The 23585-nt window shown below is 43.7% G+C and overlaps 1 protein-coding gene across 1 annotated transcript in view; it reads left to right on the forward strand.

Moving 5' to 3' along the window:
• LOC311148977 (histone-lysine N-methyltransferase 2C-like) overlaps positions 1-23585 on the forward strand; it is a 130276-nt gene that overhangs the window by 15093 nt on the left and 91598 nt on the right. Inside the window, exons 2-10 of the mRNA XM_084186032.1 lie at positions 5500-5625; positions 6656-6775; positions 7734-7838; positions 11093-11197; positions 14077-14258; positions 18638-18802; positions 20802-20911; positions 22454-22531; positions 22840-23076. Of these exons, the coding sequence (XP_084042158.1) occupies positions 5500-5625; positions 6656-6775; positions 7734-7838; positions 11093-11197; positions 14077-14258; positions 18638-18802; positions 20802-20911; positions 22454-22531; positions 22840-23076 (1228 nt within the window). The remainder of the gene's footprint in view (positions 1-5499; positions 5626-6655; positions 6776-7733; positions 7839-11092; positions 11198-14076; positions 14259-18637; positions 18803-20801; positions 20912-22453; positions 22532-22839; positions 23077-23585) is intronic.

The raw sequence follows: 23585 nt of genomic DNA on the forward strand, positions 1-23585 counted from the left end.
GCAATACGGACTTTCAACTCCCTCCAAAGATTTTCTATTGGGTTCAGGTCTGGAGACTGGCTAGGCCACTCCAGGACCTTGAGATGCTTCTTACGGAGCCACTCCTTAGTTGCCCTGGCTGTGTGTTTCGGGTCGTTGTCATGCTGGAAGACCCAGCCACGACCCATCTTCAATGCTCTTAATGAGGGAAGGAGATTGTTTGCCAAGATCTCGCGATACATGGCCCATTCCATCCTCCCCTCAATACGGTGCAGTTGTCCTGTCCCCTCTGCAGAAAAGCATCCCCAAATAATGATGTTTCCACCTCAATGCTTCACGGTTGGGATGGTGTTCTTGGGTTTGTACTCATCCTTCTTCTTCCTCCAAACACGGCGAGTGGAGTTTAGACCAAAAAGCTCTATTTTTGTCTCATCAGACCACATGACCTTCTCCCATTCCTCCTCTGGATCATACAGATGGTCATTGGAAAACTTCAGACGGGCCTGGACATGCGCTGGCTTGAGCAGGGGGACCTTGCGTGCGCTGCAGGATTTTAATCCATGACGGCGTAGTGTGTTACTAATGGTTTTCTTTGAGACTGTGGTCCCAGCTCTCTTCAGGTCATTGACCAGGTCCTGCCGTGTAGTTCTGGGCTGATCCCTCACCTTCCTCATGATCATTGATGCCCCACGAGGTGAGATCTTGCATGGAGCCCCAGACCGAGGGTGATTGACCGTCATCTTGAACTTCTTCCATTTTCTAATAATTGCATCAACAGTTGTTGCCTTCTCATCAAGCTGATTGCCTATTGTCCTGTAGCCCATCCCAGCCTTGTGCAGGTCTACAATTTTATCTCTGATGTCCTTACACAGCTCTCTGGTCTTGGTCATTGTGGAGAGGTTGGAGTCTGTTTGATTGAGTGTGTGGACAGGTTTGTTTTATACAGGTAACGAGTTCAAACAGGTGCAGTTAATACAGGTAATGAGTGGAGAACAGGAGGGCTTCTTAAAGAAAAACTAACAGGTCTGTGAGAGCCGGAATTCTTACTGGTTGGTAGGTGATCAAATACTTATGTCATGCAATAAAATGCAAATTAATTACTTAAAAATCATACAATGTGATTTTCTGGATTTTTGTTTTAGATTACGTCTCTCACAGTTGAAGTGTACCTTTGATAAAAATTACAGACCTCTACATGCTTTGTAAGTAGGGAAACCTGCAAAATCGGCAGTGTATCAAATACTTCTTCTCCCCACTGTACTACCCACCACTGTGACCTGTACGCTCTTGTTGGCTGGTCCTCACTACATATTCGTCGCCAAACCCACTGGCTCCAGGCCATCTATAAATCACTGCTAGGCAAATCCCCTCCTTATATTAGCTCATTGGTCACCATAGCAACACCCACCCGTAGTATGCGCTCCAGCAGGTATATCTCACTGGTCATTCCCAAAGCCAACACCTCCTTTGGCCGCCATTCCTTCCAGTTCTCTGCTGCCAATGACTGGAACGAACTGCAAACATCTCTGAAGCTGGAGACTCTTATCTCCTTCACTAACTTTAAGCATCAGTTGTCAGAGCACCTTACCGATCACTGCACCTGTACACAGCCCATCTGAAATTAGCCCACCCAACTACCTCATCCCCATATTGTTATTTATTTTGCCAATTTGCACCCCAGAATCTCTATTTGCACATAATCTCTTGCACATCTATCATTCCAGTGTTAATACTAATTGTAATTATTTTGCACTATGGCCTATTTATTGCCTTACCTCCATAACTTGCTACATTTGCACACACTGTATATATATTTTCTGTTGTATTTTTGACTTTATGTTTTGTTTTACCCCATATGTAACTCTGTGTTGTTGTTTTTATCGCACTGCTTTGCTTTATCTTGGCCAGGTCGCAGTTGTAAATGAGAACTTGTTCTCAACTGGCTTACCTGGTTAAATAAAGGTGAAATGAATAAATTAAATTAGTAGTAAATATTTGCATGCGCTCTTTAGCATTTACTTAGTATCCGCTATGGGGATTCCCTAGTACTTGTTAGCATTTTGTTAGCATTCTGGTAAGTGATGTTTTGGGGACTTCTTTATGTACCCCCCAAAAAATTGCGCCCCTGGTGTGCACTACCAGTAATATCGTGTGTCCTGGGATGGCACAGGCACGGTGTGAAGGTATGGAAATCCGGATACCGCCCAACCCTAAACTGCATGGTGATTTAGAGGGTCATGTCTTGCGTTAAAGGTAGGCTCAACAATATGACATCATCAGACAACCAAATTCAAATCTGCCAGGACTGGCACTTTTTGTTCTTCCTAAGTTGTGCCATCCCTAAAGGCGTGGCGACATAACAAGCCAATAGTTGCATGTTATCGTTGTTGATGACTGTGAGCATGAAGTCTGCTCAAATGATGTCTTATTGCTTTGTCTACCTTTAACGCATAATATGTAGAATCGGATGGGGTTGCTTAGGAAGTCGGGTAGTATGACGATATTTGTGACTACAGTATGTCATACATGTTTGAGATGGAAGCTGTGAAGAAAGTCTATGTACTGTCACATAGAGCAGACAATCTCTCCAAATTCCAACTCTCCCCCTTTCACTCTGACTTTGGTCTGCTTTGGATTCAGCCTTACCTTTTGAGGTCCGTTTATACTTTGCAAGTGAGCATACTGTATTCACAAGCATGTGCTTGAAGATGCAATGATCATGTTCTATTCAGTATCTATGAATGCATTCAACTAATACATCCCCATTCCATTGCACACTCATTCTCACACACACTGTACAGAATCTACTGAAATTTCTCTCGCTTCCTCTCTCAAAGCTTGTCTTTTGCACACTGCCACCTTTAACCCTTTGACGCGTACGATCACATATTTGTGATCATTGTTGAGTGGTCCCTGCAGCGTACCATCGCAAAAATGTGATTGGAACAGTATCAACAGAACATATGACTCAACAAATGCATCTAAACAGCATTGTGTCTGAAAAGCATCTAAACAATGTTGCTCTGATGGGAAATAAAGGTCTTCACAACTTAATTCCTCAATTTTACATTTTATTGTAAAAGATGAATGCGAACTTCATCATCCAAGCATCACACGCAACACATTCAAACTCATTCCATAAACCAGTCTAAATAACAGGTTATGCTAGCAAAAAAAAACAACGTATGTTAGTGACCTAACAGCTAGACTTGTTTACAATGTACCACATCTCTGGTGAGCACTAAGGAGAAATGTGATATTGTTTAGAAAAGAGATGATGGCAGGCATGTTTGGTTGTTTGACATGTTAAAACTCCCTAATCCAAGAATTCCATTCAGTATAAGACGCAAATAAACAAAGTCAAAGATGGCTGCGCCCATTGTCTGAAAAATATGAACTTATTTTGGCCACTTTTCAGCATATTACAAATCTTCGATGTACTTGTTACAGTGTATATAAGAACTGGAGCACATGACTTGACAAGTAGTTTACTGTTTTTGACAAACACAAAGCAAATAAAATGTTATCACCTCACAGATCATCACCACAAATACAAGCCTACTGCCAAGCCTGACCGTAGTGCAGAACAGGGTTGCCAGATTTGGTTTAAACCATTTAAGGGGAGTTTGTGGGGAGCTTAATTTCATTTGTGGGTCCATGGGGGTAGAAATGGGGAATGTATTGTGGGGGAATATGGTGCAGGAATTATTACTATGATGTGGGATTTATCAATAAATGGGGGGCAAACACAGGAGAAATATATAAGCTAAATAAAAGTAAAACTCCTAGAAAGTGGGGTTGAGCTGGCAACCCTGAGTAACGATAGTTATAATCTAAGTCAGTCGCGTGAATCATCCCTTCACCTCGTTTTGTCATAACATCTTTGGTCTGACACACATAGCTGGCATTTAGCTTAGCATTAGCTCATCATAATCAGTATAACCTTCCAAAAAGTATTTTACACACCTCGTGTCCATTACAATCTATGCAAGAATCGGGATGCATGATTTGTCACCAGTACTTGAAAACGTGAATAAAACAGTAAATACATTATGCTCCATACATACAGTGTGCTACAGTAGAAACGACAACACGATATACAGAAACTATAATGATAACGTAAGAAGGCATTTACTTTGATAGGAACGCACGCACACATGTCCAAAGTTGTTATTATTAGTAAGGAAAACAACAATGAAAGCAATGCAGGCGCCAGCCGGAAAATGTGCCGGGGAAAAAGTTGGTGCAGGTTCTGTTCTGACTGGAGATGCGCAAATGTCTGCATACTTGATCTGGGGAAGTGCTTGGGCTCTCGTCAGAGAGAAGTTTATCCGGCTCAGTAACGCATCAAACATAAATTGTCTGCAACAGTGAAATGGGCTACTTCTATGTGAATTAATGAGGAGGCGGAACACACCTCAATTCAAACTGTTAGAAAATAAAACTTGTTAGAAGATAATTAGAAATTGACAAGTTCAAAGAACCTATAGATAATTAGCAGGCAGCGTGTCTTGGTTTGAGGGTAGCGCTGGTTAACTGTCCAGTTGCGTAATAATCACATTTTGGAATAGTGAGTGCATTCTGACATTACTCGCATAAAAAAACTGCCCGCTGCGGCGACCGTTAGAGATATTTGGAACTCACACGTGAAAAGGTTCTCATGCTTAATTCCCACAGTTTCATTAAAGTGCTTGACACAGAAATTGATGTTTGGGACAAATGTAAGCTGAAGATGGAGAAAAAAAATGCAGGAAGCGAGTGGAGAGAAAAATCTAACCCATGGCTGTGATAAATTATTAATCGAGCTGAAATGATTTCGCATTGCAAAAAAATGATAATGGAAAAAGCCCTCTGTGATTGTGTGATTGAGCTTAATTATATAGCCTCTCGCCGATTAGCTCATTAAACAAGCTAAACGCCTCCCTGTGACAATTTAATCTGAAATTCCCTGACGACGGTGGCTGTGTTTATCTCGACAGCAGCGGCGGCGTCACGCTGACATAATCATCACTTGTTTTGTAAACAAGCAACAGGCGGCTCCCGTGGCACCCGGCAGGCCTGACACTGGATAGTGTGGAGTTGTGGACCGACTGTTGCAGAGTGCTTGACTAGACGTAGCATTATTGGAAGCAGTGGATGTGCAAACGTACAATGTCTCATCTTCTCTCCGACTATTGAACTTGACCCTCTTTTTGCTGACATCGATATTGAATCTTAGGGTTTTCCACAATCTCCCTTTTGATTGGAACCGATTTCCAAATTGAATTGTACTGAATCTCGAAATTGAGGTGAATTCAGCTTACCCTCCTCCTCTCATGTATAGGATCTGTCCCAAACGTTTCATATCTCACTGGTTTCTTGGCTTTTTTTTATAATGTCATGTATAACCTTTTATTTTGTTGCTTGGTTTGCTTTGTTTGACATTTTTATTTGGCTATTGCATTTATGTTGCTGCATTTTGTCCCCTCCCCTCCCACTCCCAACCCCTCTTCCTCCTACCCCCACCCCTCCCCCAATCAGGGTGCATGGAGTAACCGTAGGGCAGTGAGCCCTCCCTCTTGGTCCCAGCAGGACCCCTCAGAGGGGGGGTGGGACGGCCCAAAAAACAGGCAGCTGCAGGAGGCGCCCGTCTGGAGCATGAGAGTGGTAAATGGAGTGCTCTTATGATGTCCATGTCCAACCCCCCCCCCCTCCCTTTCACTCAGTGGTTTAGCCTGGCCAGGTGGGGACAGGTTAGGACGTGACACAGCACATGGTGCCACCTGCAGAGATGTAGTAAGCATTTAGCTTTGTTAGCATTGCCGGGACAACAGGAATCCCAGACTGATATTAGAGTGAAACAAACGTGAAACAGAGCTCAATACAGTCTGGATATCCAGGCTACCCCAGACCCCTCTGTCTGTCACCCCCACCGCAACCCTTTAGTCCTGACATTGTGACATTAATCCACTTTGACGCTAACGCTCCACAACAAGCTCCTCTCTCGCGCACGCTCTGATGAGTTCATAAACTCCACTGTTATGTCGTCCTGTCTGAGCTAACAAGGTAAAGATAAAACTCCTTCACAACAGCTGCTTCACAACATGGCTCAATTATTATACTTCAATCTATCACTGATCTGAACGACGTGTGGTCTCATATCAGTTACAGTATATACACACTTCATACCTCCCTCTCGCTCACTCGTGCGCGCTTGCTCCTCTTTTCCTTTCACTCCTTTCTCTTTCCCTGTCTCTCCTCTCTTTCTCTCCTTCCTCTCTCTCCTTCCTCTTTCCATCTCTCTCCTTCCTCTTTAACTCTCTCCTTCCTCTTTCCCTCTCTCCTTCCTCTCTCCCCTCTCTCCTTCCTCTCTACCCTCTCTCTTCTTTCTCTTCCCCTCTCTCTCCTTCCTCTCTCCCCTCTCGTATGCCATGTCTCCTCTTATCTAATTCTGCACTCTTTCTTTTCTCTGTTCCATTCCCCTCTTCCTATTTCTCCATTCTTTGTTACTGTTTTGCTCTCTCTGACATTCTCTTCCCTCCACACACACACACACAAACTCCTCACCCTCTTGTCTCTCTCTCCTCACACTCTCTCCCTCCTGTCTTGCTCTCTCCTCACACTCTCTCCTCTCGCTCCTGTCTTAATGTCTCTCTCCCCCCTCACTCTTTTATCCTGCCCTCTCTCTCCCACACAGGGTCGTGGTTCTGGCTTCCCTGGAAGGCGGAGGCCCCGCGGGGCCAGCCTGTCTGGGCGCGGGGGCCGCGGACGCTCCCGAGGACTCAAAGTCGACACCATCCCCGCCGTGACCCCTGTGGTAGGAGCCCTCACCCCCCCCTCCACCGCCTCCCTCCATCCCCTCCCTCTCTCTGCCCTCCCTCCTCCTCTGCATATATTAATAAAACAGTGGCCAAATGTGCTTAGCTTAGCCTAGAGAGCGCTCTCATATTAGCAAGAGAACAGTACACTCAAGCACGGAAAGCTTTTGGCATGAGGGGTGGTAGGGAGGGAGGAGGGGTGGTGGGGAGAGATGCTATTTTATATATGGCGGTGGGCAGGGAACTGACAACCACCCACTAAAAACTGTGGGTGGTTGATGCGGAAAATGTGTTCAACATGGATTTATATACTATACATTGTGGGCACCTTTAAGGTAGACACAGAAAAGGTGTCAATTCTGTGTTGAGTGTACGAGCTAGATAGTTAGATTTTAGGTGAGAGCGCGCGCACACACAACCTTACACACAGTCTCCCCCTTACACACAACCTCCCCCGACACACACAATCACACCTTCTCCCACCGAGCAAACATGTCTTGGCCTGGTTGAGTGTTATTGGAATCCAATCCAATACGGGAGGTAGGTGGTAGGTAGGAGTAATATTGTAACCAGATCTGTTCAGCCAGCCACTAGGCAGCCTGCATGTTGACACTTGGGCGGCATGGTAATGCTGAGATGATGAACCCTGCTGCCTGTTTGTCACTGTGGATGACATAATAATATATTGACACACAGTCTGGAGGTGTGACAGCTGGTCACATGAGAACGTCTTCCATGTCCTAGACGTAGATCAGGCCTATTCCTGGGAGATATTTTCTACCTCAATTGAAAAATACTGTATGGGACCAAGCGCTATTTAATTTTTTATCTCAACTTTACAGATTTTAAACACAATCTTACCATCTGTTTTAATTTCAATCTTTTTTCTAATAATCTGTTAATCAACCCTTGCTTGTGTGTGTCCGTACATGTCTGTGTCCGTGTGTGTGTCTCCAGGCCAGCTTTGTGGAGCAGCTGTACGCGATGAAAGAGGAGGAGGAGAACGCCATGCACAACACTGTGGTCATGTTCTCAACCTCAGACCACTTCACTCTCAGACAGGTCAGTACCATTATACATCACTGAAACGATAGAGCATTGACACTTTGTGCCATCAAAGTCCCAGCTTGTGTGTCTCTGTGTGTGTTGCTTAAAGCTGTGTATCTTAACTCCCCTCGCTGTCTCTCTACTGTCAAATCCTTCTTGTCTTCCTTAGAAAAGGCTCTGTATAGCAGTGGTGACTGGTCACTTTAATAAGGAGGACAATAGGACGCTTCCTCCCTGGTCAAGCTGCGTCTGTTGAATAGGCCTAAAGCCTGTTAACAATGTCTCACATACCCAAATACTGTACTGTACATTAGGGCTGTCCCCGACCAAAACCAAATCTTGGTCGACTGAGAGTCGTCCTGTTTCGACCAATCGAAATGTTTAACCTTATTTTTCCATACATAGACACACACCCTGTGTTTGAATAAAATCAGCTAGATATGCACTGAGCTTGTCTGATGCTTTAAGCACACTATTTGATTAAATATTGTCATCATGTTCATGTTGTCTCGCTCTCCTCCCTACTGCAGCGAAAAGGTACCACAGCACAGCAAGTGTTTATTGCACTGTCCGTGCTGAAGCTGCAACATCATTTCAGCCATTTAGTTTCTTACTTGTTTCTGACCGAAAAGTTATGTTACCGAAATCCCTAATTTGTTTAGGGAAAAACATTCCCTATACCCTCAAGGGAAAAACATTCCCTATACCCTCAACCCTTGCTCCCGTTATGTGAAAATTGTCAAAGACTCCAGTCACCCTAGTCATAGACTGTTCTCTCTGCTACCGCACGGCAAGCGGTACCGGAGTGCCAAGTCTAGGTCCAAAAGACTTCTCAACAGCTTCTACCCCCAAGCCATAAGACTCCTGAACAGCTAATCATGGCTACCCGGACTATTTGCACTGCCCCCCCACCCCATACTTTTTACGCTGCTGCTACTCTGTTAAGTATTTATGCATAGTCACTTTAACTCTACCCACATGTACATATTACCTCAACTACCTCAACTAGCCGGTGCCCCTGCACATTGACTATGCAACGGTACCCCCCTGTATATATAGCCTCCCTACTGTCACTTTATTTTTACTTCTGCTCTTTTTTTCTCAACACTTTTTTGTTGTTGTTTTATTCTTACTTTTTTGTTTAAAATAAATGCACTGTTGGTTAAGGGCTGTAAGTAAGCATTTCACTGTAATGTCTGCACCTGTTGTATTCGGCGCATGTGACCAATAAAATTTGATTTGATTTGATTTGAAACATGTAAGCATCGCATGCATGTGACCAATGGGTCCTGACCTATAGCCTATCATAAACACATCAAGAAATTGGTTATAACAAACTCTGAACACAGTAACACGTCACAGCAAAATGGAAGTCAGATCTGTGGAAGACATTTGACTTAATTGTAGAAATTACTGGAGATCAAGAAAATGGAGGCTATAGGAGCAAGCGTTCCATGAGTATTATGTGTGTCAAACAGTTGCTGTTAGATTATTACATTTTTTTCGGACCATTTGGAACAGTGTAAACAACACTAAATAAGTGTACCAAGAGAGACGGTTCTAACGAAAAAAATGAAAAAGCCTTTATTACAGCAGACTAATTTAATTTTAAAACTAAAATGCTTGATTGCATTTCAAAGCATGAATGTCTCGTATGCTGTGTGCTGGCATGAATGAATGAATGATTGATTGATTGATTGATACAGTAGCCTATATATTGAAATATAGGTGTAAGTAAGTATTAAGACTAAACAGGACGCGCTCTGAAGCCTATAGCTCGATGCTGGCTATACAATGCTGCTATACAAAGCCTACTAATGATAACGACATTATTTATTATTACAATGATGACCATAATAATTGTAACAATAAGAAAGAGATCAAGAAAAAGGAGGGTATAGGAGCGAGAGCTACATGGTAAAGCCTTTATTACAGCGTAGCAAAGTTTATAAACAGCCGAATCTGTAAAATTGCTTTATCCAAAATGTTTCCGTTGCATGAGGCTTGGTGCTCACGGAATCAGTAGGCTATTAAACAAACACTCAAACAAGCAACATAAGCAAGATCTGTCTTATTTCTGTGGATATATATGGATGATTTATAAAGCCAGGCACATTTAACAGTTAGGCTATTGATTATAGACCTAATTAATTTGGAGTTTCCCCTCTCCTCAATTTTCTTAGACAATTAGGCTAAGGCAAGGGTTGTTTCCCCGTCTGTGCTGCTGCTGCCTCCGCCACATTGTTCTCAATCCCAATATGCTGGTTAACTTTGATATTATGCACATAGCAACATAGGGAAAGGCGCCAATTCTACGGCGCACTGAAGATTGTTTCAGAACCACTGACAGCGACCATATCCAATGCGGGAAAAAGCGCATTTGTTATAAAATAATATTCCATTTTTTAGTGTTGCACCATTCTTTTTTACATAACATAACCATAAACAATTTCAATATCACATGCCTTAGAGTGATGGACTGTGCCTTCCCCGTGGCCTCCGCAATGGATTAGTCCACTGAGACAGGCGTGAATCAGACACGTCTTGTGGACCATGAAAGAATAAAATAATAATTGCAACTGCTCGACTAAAGAAATCTCGGGCAACCAAACAATCGACTAAATGGGGTCAGCCCTACTGTACATATTTGAATATGCGTGCGGATGAAAAAATACTTCAGCTATTAGAGACGATCATTTTGTATGATGATGCTATTATAGTCTCTTCTTGGCCTTGTTGGACAGCCTGTTTACTAGAACTCTCTCATTTTCTCTGCCAACTTTTTACCCTGATTTGCATCTGGCCTGTTTTGGAGGTTGCGACCTCTCCTCGCGTGTGCACAAACACACACACACACACACACACACACACACACGGACATGCTCACGCGCTCGCACACACACACCCCTAAGACACAGATGAATCCTGCTGTGAGGTAAGGCTCTTAAGAGGCGCTGTGTCATGGAAGAAGAAAGTATCCCGAGTCACGCTGCTTGTTACTGCGTGTTTATGTATGCCCGGGAAAGTGTCCACATTATTGTTGAGACATTTAACTTTCTCTTGTTTTCTCTCCGTTTTATGTTTGCCTGTTATTTTCCTCACAACTTATGCGCTCTCTCCTTCCACATCCTTTTCTCTCACTCCCCTGCTCCCTCTCTTGACCCCACCCCCTCCATATTTCTCTCCCTACCTCCTTCTTTCCCTCTGTCTACTTCCCTTTCTTTCTCTACTCTCCCCTCTCCCCTCCTCCCCCTCTCTCCCTTCTACAGGACATGTGTGTGGTGTGTGGTAGTTTTGGCCAGGGGGCAGAGGGCAGGTTGCTGGCCTGCTCCCAGTGTGGCCAGTGTTACCACCCCTTCTGTGTCAATGTCAAGGTGAGCCCTTCTATTTCCTATACCAGACCTACAGTATCTCTCAAATGATTATCCACAACCAAGGATGTATACAGTGAGGGAAAAAAGTATTTGATCCCCTGCTGATTTTGTACGTTTGCCCACTGACAAAGAAATGATCAGTCTATAATTTTAATGGTAGGTTTATTTGAACAGTGAGAGACAGAATAACAACAAAAAAATCCAGATAAACGCATATCATTTTTGAAATAAATTGATTTGCATTTTAATGAGGGAAATAAGTATTTGACCCCCTCTCAATCAGAAAGATTTCTGGCTCCCAGCTGTCTTTTATACAGGTAATGAGATTAGATTAGGAGCACACTCTTAAAGGGAGTGCTCCTAATCTCAGTTTGTTACCTGTATAAAAGACACCTGTCCACAGAAGCAATCAATCAATCAGATTCCAAACTCTCCACCATGGCCAAGACCAAAGAGCTCTCCAAGGATGTCAGGGACAAGATTGTAGACCTACACAAGGCTGGAATGGGCTACAAGACCATCGCCAAGCAGCTTGGTGAGAAGGTCACAACAGTTGGTGCGATTATTCACAAATGGAAGAAACACAAAATAACTGTCAATCTCCCTTGGCCTGGGGCTCCATGCAAGATCTCACCTTGTGGAGTTGCAATGATCATGAGAACGGTGAGGAATCAGCACAGAACTACATGGGAGGATCTTGTCAATGATCTCAAGGCAGCTGGGACCATAGTCATCAAGAAAACAATTGGTAACACACTACGCCGTGAAGGACTGAAATCCTGCAGCGCCCGCAAGGTCCCCCTGCTCAAGAAAGCACATATACAGGCCCTTCTGAAGTTTGGCAATGAACATCTGAATGATTCAGAGGAGAACTGGGTGAAAGTGTTGTGGTCAGATGAGACCAAAATCGTGCTCTTTGGCATCAACTCAACTCGCCGTGTTTGGAGGAGGAGGAATGCTGCCTATGACCCCAAGAACACCATCCCCACCGTCAAACATGGAGGTGGAAACATTATGCTTTCGGGGTGTTTTTCTGCTAAGGGGACAGGACAACTTCACCGCATCAAAGGGACGATGGACGGGGCCATGTACCGTCAAATCTTGGGTGAGAACCTCCTTCCCTCAGCCAGGGCATTGAAAATGGGTCGTGGATGGGCATTCCAGCATGACAATGACAAAAAGCACACGGCCGAGGCAACAAAGGAGTGGCTCAAGAAGAAGCACATTAAGGTCCTGGAGTGGCCTAGCCAGTCTCCAGACATTAATCCCATAGAAAATCTGTGGAGGGAGCTGAAGGTTCGAGTTGCCAAACATCGGCCTCGATACCTTAATGACTTGGAGAAGATCTGCAAAGAGGAGTGAGACAAAATCCCTCCTGAGACGTGTGCAAACCTGGTGGCCAACTACAAGAAACGTCTGACCTCTGTGATTGCCAACAAGGGTTTTGCCACCAAGTACTAAGTCATGTTTTGCAGAGGGGTCAAATACTTATTTCCCTTACTAAAATGCAAATCAATTTATAATATTTTTAACATGAGTTTTTCTGGATTTTGTTGTTGTTATTCTGTCTCTCACTGTTCAAATAAACCTACCATTAAAATTATAGACTGATCATTTCTTTGTCAGTGGGCAAACTTACAAAATCAGCAGGGGATCAAATACTTTTTTCCCTCACTGTATATAAACACTGCAGCGTTTCCACTAAATTTTGCATGGCATGGGGGCCCCCCCATTGATTTTGATGGCATAAGAACACGGCATAAGCCATGACACAATGTGTAGAATTGCAGGAAACTAACTTCAAAATTGAAAAATATAGAATGTACCCACCCCCCTTTAATCTCTCCCCCTGAAAAAAAAAAAGCATTCAATAATTGGGAGCCTCAGACTCACGCACACATTTTCTTCAACATCACGCCTGCCTCTGCCAGCCAATCGCACCCATCCCAGCTAACACAGTGATTAGCCCGATTTGATGTTAGCAGCACCGCGACGCACTGGCGGAAGCTAATGGACGGGAATGATGGAGACGGCATTATTGATGGCCCCTGCTAGCTAGCGAAACGGCTAATTGCCCTCGGCAGCCAAGCGCGCTCAGCAGCACTTAGTGTGACTGACTGTACATTTCACTCACGGCTATACACATTGGCTGCTTGGTTGTAATTTTTATTCATTTTTATTACAAGGCTAGTAAAAGAGATATGTACCCGTTATTGACAACATGGTGAGAATAAGTATCTTTTGTGGCAGCCGTTTCGGTCTGCCGGATCCAATGGAATCGGTGGCCTACTGGCACAAAGTGGTGTTTAGTGGTGCTTATAAGAACTAAGCCATGATACAGTTAGGAGTGATTGGGTAATGATATTGGTTAACTGTTTACTATGCAATCTCTAAATACCTCACCCAGATTGAGTACTGAAATAAAAAGCACTTATAATGGAGATGCCCATTAACTATGCTTTTTAGTCTAGGAGTATGTTTAATCTGGGTGGCTAAACTATGCAAGTGGAAATCGACCCACGTTCGACCAACGTCAGCTTTATGTGGTATCCTATGGTATTTGTTGTCTGGCTTTCAGCACATAATGGGTGGGGGAGGAAGGTCTTTCTCGAATTGGTTTGATCCTCCCTCCCCCTCCATGGTTTATTGGCTAATAAATACCTGTGTGTCCCTTTTGACAAATAGCTCAGCAATGACCTTTAACCTGGAAGATGTGCTGCTGGGAACTAGAGATTTGATTATTCCCCTGCTATGTAAATATAGAACACACAACCATTAGTCAATATGCTCCATTGAAATGGACCTTAAAGGGGATTCCTATCCCTGCCTTGCCCCTTTATCCCCTCTCTGACCTCTACCTTTGCCCCCTGTGCCACCAGATCACCCGGGTGGTGCTGAGTAAAGGCTGGCGCTGTCTGGAGTGCACGGTGTGCGAGGCGTGCGGCCAGGCCAGCGACCCGGGCCGCCTGCTGCTGTGTGACGACTGTGACATCAGCTACCACACCTACTGCCTGGACCCACCCCTGCAGACGGTGCCCAAGGGCAGCTGGAAGTGCAAGTGGTGTGTATATGTCGTGACTGCTGCTAATCATAGAGCACAGCACAGCCAATCAAAGCATCAGAGCTTGTCTGGCTGCACCAATGATGCTGTCTAATGTTTTTAGAATGAAGATAATTTGTTTTTTTGTCTGTCTCTATTCTTTCCCTTAGTATCTCATCTGTTGATATCTCTCCATCTCTATAATGTATCTTCTCATCCATCTCTCTCTCTGCGTCTCTCTCGCTCTCTCTCTGCCTCTCTCTCGCTCTCTCTCTGCCTCTCTCTCGCTCTCACTCTGTGTCTCTCTTGCTCTCACTCTGCGTCTCTCGCTCTCACTCTGCGTCTCTCGCTCTCTCGCTGCGTCTCTCTCGCTCTCTCGCTGCGTCTCTCTCGCTCTCTCGCTGCGTCTCTCTCGCTCTCTCGCTGCGTCTCGCTGTCCCTGATGTTTTTCCTGGAGAGAAGTGGCTTCCTCGCTGCCCTTCTTGACACCAGGCCATCCAGATGCACTCACACCTGCCTGTTGCCATTCCTGAGCAAGCTCTGCACTGTTGGTGCCCCGATTCCGCAGCTGAATCAACTTTAGGAGACGGTCCTGGCGTTTGCTGGACTTTCTTGGGCGCCCTGAAGCCGCCTTCACAACAACTGTACCTCTCTCCTTTTAAGTTCTTGATGATCCGATAAATGGTTGATTTAGGTGCAATCTTACTAACAGCAATATCCTTGCCTGTGAAGCCCTTTTTGTGCAAAGCAATGATGACGGCACGTGTTTCCTTGCAGGTAACCATGGTTAACAGAGGAAGAACAATGATTTCACGCACCACCCTCCTTTTAAAGCTTCCAGTCTGTTATTCTAACTCAATCAGCATGACAGATATCTCCAGCCTTGTCCTCGTCAACACACTCACCTGTGTTAATGACAGAATCACTGACATGTTGTCAGCTGGTCCTTTTGTGGCAGGGCTGAAATGCAGTGGAAATGTTTTTTGGGGATTAAGTTCATTTTCATGGCAAAGAGGGACTCTGATCACTCTTCATAACATTCTGGAGTATATGCAATTTGCCATCATAAAAACTGAGGCAGCAGACTTTGTGAAAATTAATATTTGTGTCATTCTCAAAACTTTTGACCATGACTGTACATCAACATTATTTTTTCTCTCTGTCACACGTTGTTGATCTGTAGCAGAGCTTTAGCAGCTGTTTTCAGCCGCGATAGGGAGGGATGTCCCCCATATTAGGCATAACATCAGTCCCTAATCCCCAGTCAAACAACACTCTGTTGACACTGCAGCGAGACGCATTCATTCAGGACTTTCCTTGGAGCCCCGCCAGTGACATATATTTATTTTTAGGGCAGCTGTTTTCATGGTGGATGATCCATACACACACACACACACACGTGACAAATGTGTGCGTGTGTGGTATATATCAGATAGCGTAACTGAAGTGGGTTATTTTGAAGTTCATAGTAGGTTTGTGTGTCTATGTTTACCCTCAGGTTTGCTTGGATGAACAGTATTTACACTGCCTTCAGACAGTATTGACTTATTCCACATTTTGTTACAGCCTGAATTCTAAATGGATTAAGTAGATTTTTTTTCTCACCCATTAAACACAATTCTCCATAATGACTAAGTGTAAACATGTTTTTAGAAATGTTTGCACATTGTTACGAACCCCGTGGCTTTAAAAGTCTAGGGTGAATGGAAAAGAGGCCCGTAACATAACTCATGCGAATCAGAATATTGCCAAGGAACATTTAGAACAAAATACACCGACAACCATAAGCTACCGTCAAACACAAAATGTTTATTATAAAACACACGGTAAAGGTTTGGGAAAAAGGGCTGAGCAGGACCCAAGGAATGAAACAAAGTCATAAACCCCTAAACTGATCTTGCCTGCCTCAAGAACTACTAAGCTTACTGCTAACCATACAAAAATACAGTGGGTGGTCCGCTCAGGTCTAACTAGTGTGTTTAGACAAGGTTTTCCTACGGGTAGTGTATGCCCAAGGGCGACTTGCTAAATCCCCCTTTTCCCAGGCACAAACAAACAATATAGGTACCATACGGACTAAACAGTTAACGAGTGAGTACACAAAAACAAGACACCACCGTATACATACTCACAAACAGAGTCTCTCTCAGAAAACACAACTGACTAGCTTTTAAAACAAGGGGATGTGTGATATGATTGGGTTAGAAAACAGAAACAGGTGGTGCAATCAGGAGAAATGTCCACTGATTGGTCCACCTCAGCAATCAGCAGATTAACTGATGACTGACAGTTGGGACACACCAACGACCTCCAATCAGGAACACAAAGGACACCTGTGATTAGGGCAGAAGGAGAGGAAAAACACATACAGGATACTTATATCCGTAACACATATTTATTAAAAATGTAATACAGAAATATATATTCACATCCCTTTATGACACTCCAAATTGTGCTCAGGTACATCCATACATTTATTTGGCTCATCCTTGAGATGTCACTACAACTTGATTGGAGTCCACCTGTGGCCAATTCAATTGTTTGGACATGGTTTAGAAAGAAACACACCTGTCTATATAAGGTCCCATAGTTGACAGAGCATGTCAGAGTAGAAAATATATCATAAAGTCCAAGGAACTGTCCGTATATCTTCGAGCTAGAATTGTGATGAGGCATATATCTGGGGAAGGGTAGACACTAATTTCTAGAGTGTTAAACGTTTCCAATAACACAGTGGGTCTCCATCATTGGGAAATTGAAAAAATATGGAACTACCCAGACTCTGCCTAGAGCTGGCCGTCCGACCAAACTGAGCAACCGGGCATGAAGGACCTTTTTCAGGGAGAGGTGACCAAGAACCCAATGACCACTCTGACAGAACTACAGAGTTCCTTGGCTGAGTTAGTCTACAGAACTTCACCAATCTGGTCTTCATTGGAGAGTGGCCAGACGGAAGCCACTCCTGAGAAATAAAGCACATGACAGCATGCCTGGAATTTGCAGAAAGACTGCAAGCATAAGGAAAAGATTCTCTGGGCTCTTTGGCATGAATGCAAAGCGCTATGTCTGGAGAAAACCAGGCACAGCTCATCACCCGTCAAACACCATTCCTACCGTGAAGCATGGTGGTGGCAGCATCAGGATATGGGGATGCTTTTCAAATCAAATAAAATTTTATTTGCCACATGCGCCGAATAAAACAGGTGTAGACATTACCGTGAAATGCTTACTTACAGCCCTTAACCAACAATGCATTTATTTTTTATAAAAAAGTAAAATAAAGCAACAACAATAACAAAGTGTTGAGAGAAAAAAAGAGCAGAAATAAAATAACAGTAGGGAGGCTATATACAGGGGGGTACCGGTGCAGAGTCAATGTATGGGGGCACCGGCTAGTTGAGGTAATATGTACATGTGGGTAGAGTTAAAGTGACTATGCATAAATAATTAACGGAGTAGCAGGAGCGTAAAAAGATGGGGTGGGGGGGGCAGTGCAAATAGTCCGGGTAGCCATGATTAGTTGTTCAGGAGTCTTATGGCTTGGGGGTAGAAGCTGTTGAGAAGCCTTTTGGACCTAGACTTGGCGCTCCGGTACCGCTTACCGTGCGGTAGCAGAGAGAACAGTCTATGACTAGGGGGGCTGGAGTCTTTGACAATTTTGAGGGCCTTCAGCGACAGGGACTGGAGACTGGTAAGGATAGAGGGAACAATGAATGGAGCCAAATACAGGCAAATACTTAATGAGAACCTGCTTCAGAGTGCAAACGACCTTAGAATTGGGCAAAGATTTACATTCCAACAGAACAATGACCCCAAGCATACAGCCAAAGCAACGCTGGAATGGCTTCAGAACAAGAATGCGAAAGTCCCATTTGAAAGTCTGTGGAAAGATTGCTGTTCACTGCCACTCCCCATCTAATTTAACAGAGCATGAGATAATCTGCAAGGAAGAATGGGACAAAATCCCCAAATCCAGATGTGCAAAGCTGATACAGACATACCCAAGACGACTCAAACCTGTAATCGCTTCCAAAGGTGCTTCTACAAAGTATCGACTCGGGTGTGAATACTTTTCTGTATTTCATTTTCAATACATTTTCAAGCATTTCTAAAAACATGTTTTCACTTTGTCATTATGGGGTATTGTATGTAGATGGGTGAGGAAAAACATATATTCAATCAATTTTGAATTCAGGCTGTAACAACAAAATGTGGAATAAGTCAAGAGGTGTGAATACTTTCTAAAGGCACTGGATGTGTGTGATACAAGTGCATTATCTTTGGACACGTCTGTGTTGGGATGTATGCTAGATATACTGGAGTCACTGCGATTGTATGTGTGTATTTCACCCCTGCTTATCCTCGCCCCCTCACGCCACCCTCTCTCCCACCTGCCGTAGGTGTGTCTCCTGTACCCAGTGCGGTGCCACATCCCCCGGCCTGAGGTGTGATTGGCAGAACAACTACACCCAGTGCAGCCCCTGTGCCAGCATGGCATCATGCCCGATGTGCACGCGCAGCTACCGTGAGGACGAGCTCATCGTGCAATGCCGCCATTGTGACAGGTGGGCAGTGCTCTCTCTGCCAGGCCAGATGCCACCCGAGAATGATTTGGTGGCACTAGGACCTGGCAAGACTGTAGATATAGCATGTTGGCATCCAGCGTCCAGTTTGTCAAAGGCAACAGTCCAAAGATCTACTACATTGTAATTTACTCATCGTAAAGCTTGATGGGGTGGAACATATCGTTGCTGTAGCAACCGGGTTAATGCATATCAGAGTCTGTGTGAGTGAGTGCATAGATAAGTGCTTGTTTATGTGTCTTTGTGCACCTGTCTCACTGTGTATTTACACTTGTATATGTTCAAATTGCATGACATATACAGTGGGGGAAAAAATGTATTTAGTCAGCCACCAATTGTGCAAGTTCTCCCACTTAAAAAGATGAGAGAGGCCTGTCATTTTCATCATAGGTACACGTCAACTATGACAGACAAAATGAGGGAAAAAAAATCCAGAAAATCACATTGTAGGATTTTTAATGAATTTATTTGCAAATTATGGTGGAAAATAAGTATTTGGTCACCTACAAACAAGCAAGATTCTTGGCTCTCACAGACCTGTAACTTCTTCTTTAAGAGGCTCCTCTGTCCTCCACTCGTTACCTGTATTAATGGCACCTGTTTGAACTTGTTATCAGTATAAAAGACACCTGTCCACAACCTCAAACAGTCACACTCCAAACTCCACTATGGCCAAGACCAAAGAGCTGTCAAAGGACACCAGAAACAAAATTGTAGACCTGCACCAGGCTGGGAAGACTGAATCTGCAATAGGTAAGCAGCTTGGTTTGAAGAAATCAACTGTGGGAGCAATTATTAGGAAATGGAAGACATACAAGACCACTGATAATCTCCCTCGATCTGGGGCTCCACGCAAGATCTCACCCCGTGGGGTCAAAATGATCACAAGAACAGTGAGCAAAAATCCCAGAACCACACGGGGGACCTAGTGAATGACCTGCAGAGAGCTGGGACCAAAGTAACAAAGCCTACCATCAGTAACACACTACGCCGCCAGGGACTCAAATCCTGCAGTGCCAGACGTGTCCCCCTGCTTAAGCCAGTACATGTCCAGGCCCGTCTGAAGTTTGCTAGAGTGCATTTGGATGATCCAGAAGAGGATTGGGAGAATGTCATATGGTCAGATGAAACCAAAATAGAACTTTTTGGTAAAAACTCAACTCGTCGTGTTTGGAGGACAAAGAATGCTGAGTTGCATCCAAAGAACACCATACCTACTGTGAAGCATGGGGGTGGAAACATCATGCTTTGGGGCTGTTTTTCTGCAAAGGGACCAGGACGACTGATCCATGTAAAGGAAAGAATGAATGGGGCCATGTATCGTGAGATTTTGAGTGAAAACCTCCTTCCATCAGCAAGGGCATTGAAGATGAAACGTGGCTGGGTCTTTCAGCATGACAATGATCCCAAACACACCGCTTGGGCAACGAAGGAGTGGCTTCGTAAGAAGTATTTCAAGGTCCTGGAGTGGCCTAGCCAGTCTCCAGATCTCAACCCCATAGAAAATCTTTGGAGGGAGTTGAAAGTCCGTGTTGCCCAGCGACAGCCCCAAAACATCACTGCTCTAGAGGAGATCTGCATGGAGGAATGGGCCAAAATACCAGCAACAGTGTGTGAAAACCTTGTGAAGACTTACAGAAAACGTTTGACCTGTGTCATTGCCAACAAATGGTATATAACAAAGTATTGAGAAACTTTTGTTATTGACCAAATACTTATTTTCCACCATAATTTGCAAATAAATTCATTAAAAATCCTACAATGTGATTTCCTGAATTTTTTTTTTCCTCTCATTGTCTGTCATAGTTGACGTGTACCTATGATGAAAATTACAGGCATCTCTCATCTTTTTAAGTGGGAGAACTTGCACAATTGGTGGCTGACTAAATACTTTTCCCCCCCACTGTACATGTACATATTAAATTGCACGTATAAAGTGCATATGTAAATGTATCTGATCGTCTTCTCCTTCACATCTCAGGTGGATCCACGCCTGCTGCCAGGGCCTGAACACAGATAAGGATGTAGAGAATGCAGCAGATGATGGCTTTGACTGCACCATGTGTCGAATGCACGCTCTGCCTTCACAGGGTAAGACTCCAGACCTAGCCCACACACGGTGAAAGCTATGTGTATGATTATAAGCCAATACCTTACAAGGTGAATGGTGAAAGCTATATAAAGTGTGTACAAGTCTTCATCAAATTAACGGGAGCCGATTTGGTAGAAAGTTGCTGTAAATACACCCCTTTGCATCATGACTAGTTGTAGTGACTTGAGCTGTGTACTCATACTAACTGCACTAACCATACTATTTGTGACGTAAATTGAGTATGTAGTATGCTTATTGGTCATAGTATGAATATAGTTAGTATGCCAAAAGTTCCCGGATGTTGTACTACATTCGCCAAAATACGAAGTATACAAGCATTGGACACTATTTACATGCTTTTAGGGCCCATAATGCAATTCTTCAGAAAATAGGCGTGGCTTCACAACATTTTCAGATTTGAAGAAAATGGCAGAAAATATGCAGCCGAAGTCCGACGAGAGAGGATACAAATTCATTGCTTTAACTAATTATGACAAATGTTAAGGTGTAGAGCAATGTAATAAAGTAATTACTTTTCAAATAAGTTTCGTCACACGTTATGTTGGCTGACAATTTGTTAGCTACTCTAGCCTTACGAATCGCATAGCATATCATTACAGCAGTTGCTTGTACTGTATGTACCAGTATGGTAGCTAGCTACCTAACGTTAGTTGGCTACTAATACATAGAAATTGCCAGTATATTAACTATATGCTATCTAACTAACTACCCAACGTTTATTGACTTGATTATTCACGTCATTCTTAGCTTAGCTAAGTGGTGTAGTCGCTGTGCGTTCTCAATGGACATTGTTAATGAAGTTGTAAGATGTCTAGCTAGTAATTTGTTATGCTAACAGGCTAGCAAGAAGTTGCATAGCAACAGCATCAACTTCCGGTAGACAGGTGAAGCTCTAGTACGCTCAACTGAAAGTATACCGTTCGTTTACAGTATACTCAAATGTATTAATAGTATGTAGTATACTCGTTAAGTATGTAGTATACAGTATGTTAGTATAGGTATTCGAACACAGCTTAGTTGTACATCCTATGTGTAAGGTCTTAAATGTACTGTAGTGTACAGTGTTCCCAAGCTCATCTCAATGAACACAACCAGCTCCACTCAATTAGCCCAAAGGCATCCTCTATTTTTGTTAATGGGACCAGCCTCAGCCAAATATGGGCTGTTCATTATGACAGCAGATGGCTAGAATTAAAAATCAAGCTGCAGCCTGTTCACTCATAATTCCTAAAATTGGGGACAGATTTTACCTCAGAGAAAATAGAGAGGGAGTGATGGAAAAAGGGAGGTAGAGATAGTCTTATTTAAATAATGAAATTAATGAATTAAATCTCAATTATATAATTGAATAACGTAAAAATTAAAATAAAAAAAGTATTCTTTACATTTGGTGGCAGCTGTAGAATCCAGTGGTTGCAGTTTGATGCATTTATTTGTTTCATGTACATATTACTGCCGTGTATGACTTCAATGCACTGAAATCTAAATCCTCCAAATCCCTTTGCATATTTGTCATTCAGGCAAAGTGGAGGCCCTCCTATCTGACGGCTGCGAGGCCCCGATGGTGGCCCAGATTGTGACTAAAACGAGAGAAGCAGGTAATCCAGCTCTACCCTGATAAATCACGGTGCCATTTATCAAGTGGTGTGAATGAAATGAATCATTACTTTCTTTAAATGTTGTCGCTCGTTGAGTGTTGGACTCGCTAACATAATATCCACGGTATGAGTATTTGTAAACAAGATGGTTAGCACATATGGTTTTAGACATGTACGTGGGAGGCAGCAGGGAAAAGTGAATCACTCATGAGTATTGCACTTTGTATCTTTCTTGTATAACAAACAAACTTGAGTTCACAACACACGCTTGGTAGATTGTTTAATGAACCCCTCCTCCATACCTCCAGACATCCAGAAGACATACACCCAGGACGGGGTGTGTCTGACCGAGTCTGGCCTGTGCCAGCTGCAGAGCCTGGTGGTGCCCTCTTCCTCGACCCGCCGAGGGCAGAACAGGCGGCCCAAACCCAAGCTCAAGCTGAAGATCATCAACCAGAACAGCGTGGCTGTGCTCCAGACCCCACCATACCCCCACTACTCAGAGCTGTCCCGGGATGGGGATGGGTACATGGACGACAGCCGAGGTAAAGACTTCTAGGTGTTCACGATGGGTTGGCTGGGGGTATCCCACTTTGAGCGGTCCGGGGGCTCCATCCTCGGCTAAAAGGTTATACAAATGTTTAACAAATAGAGGCTTGTTCAAATAAACCCCATTATTGGCGTTTTGAGAAGTCTTAAACATACATTTAAATTTGTTCTTGTAGATTGATATGTTTGAACTGGGATGAAAAGCTCAGGTTTTCTCTTCCGCATTGGCCAGGACCGGAACATTTTCTAAGGATAGACTTTTCAGTTAGATTTTCTTGGCCTTTCCTTTTGAACGGTCAAAAGGAAAGGCGGATGTTTGCCAGGAAACAACGTTCCCTTCATCTCTAGATTTAGATGCACAGAAAACATAAGGGCAAAAAAAAAGCAATGCTTGACTTCTGCACTGGAACCTATTTGTCGGAAAGAGGAGGAAAGAGATGGAAAGAGGAGGGAAACGGAGGAGGAAAGAGATGGAAAGAAAGGGAAATGGAAGGGGGAAGGAGGG

This window comes from Coregonus lavaretus (genome assembly GCF_964263955.1).
Source record: "Coregonus lavaretus genome assembly, chromosome: 2".
NCBI classification, from domain to species: Eukaryota; Metazoa; Chordata; class Actinopteri; order Salmoniformes; family Salmonidae; genus Coregonus; species Coregonus lavaretus.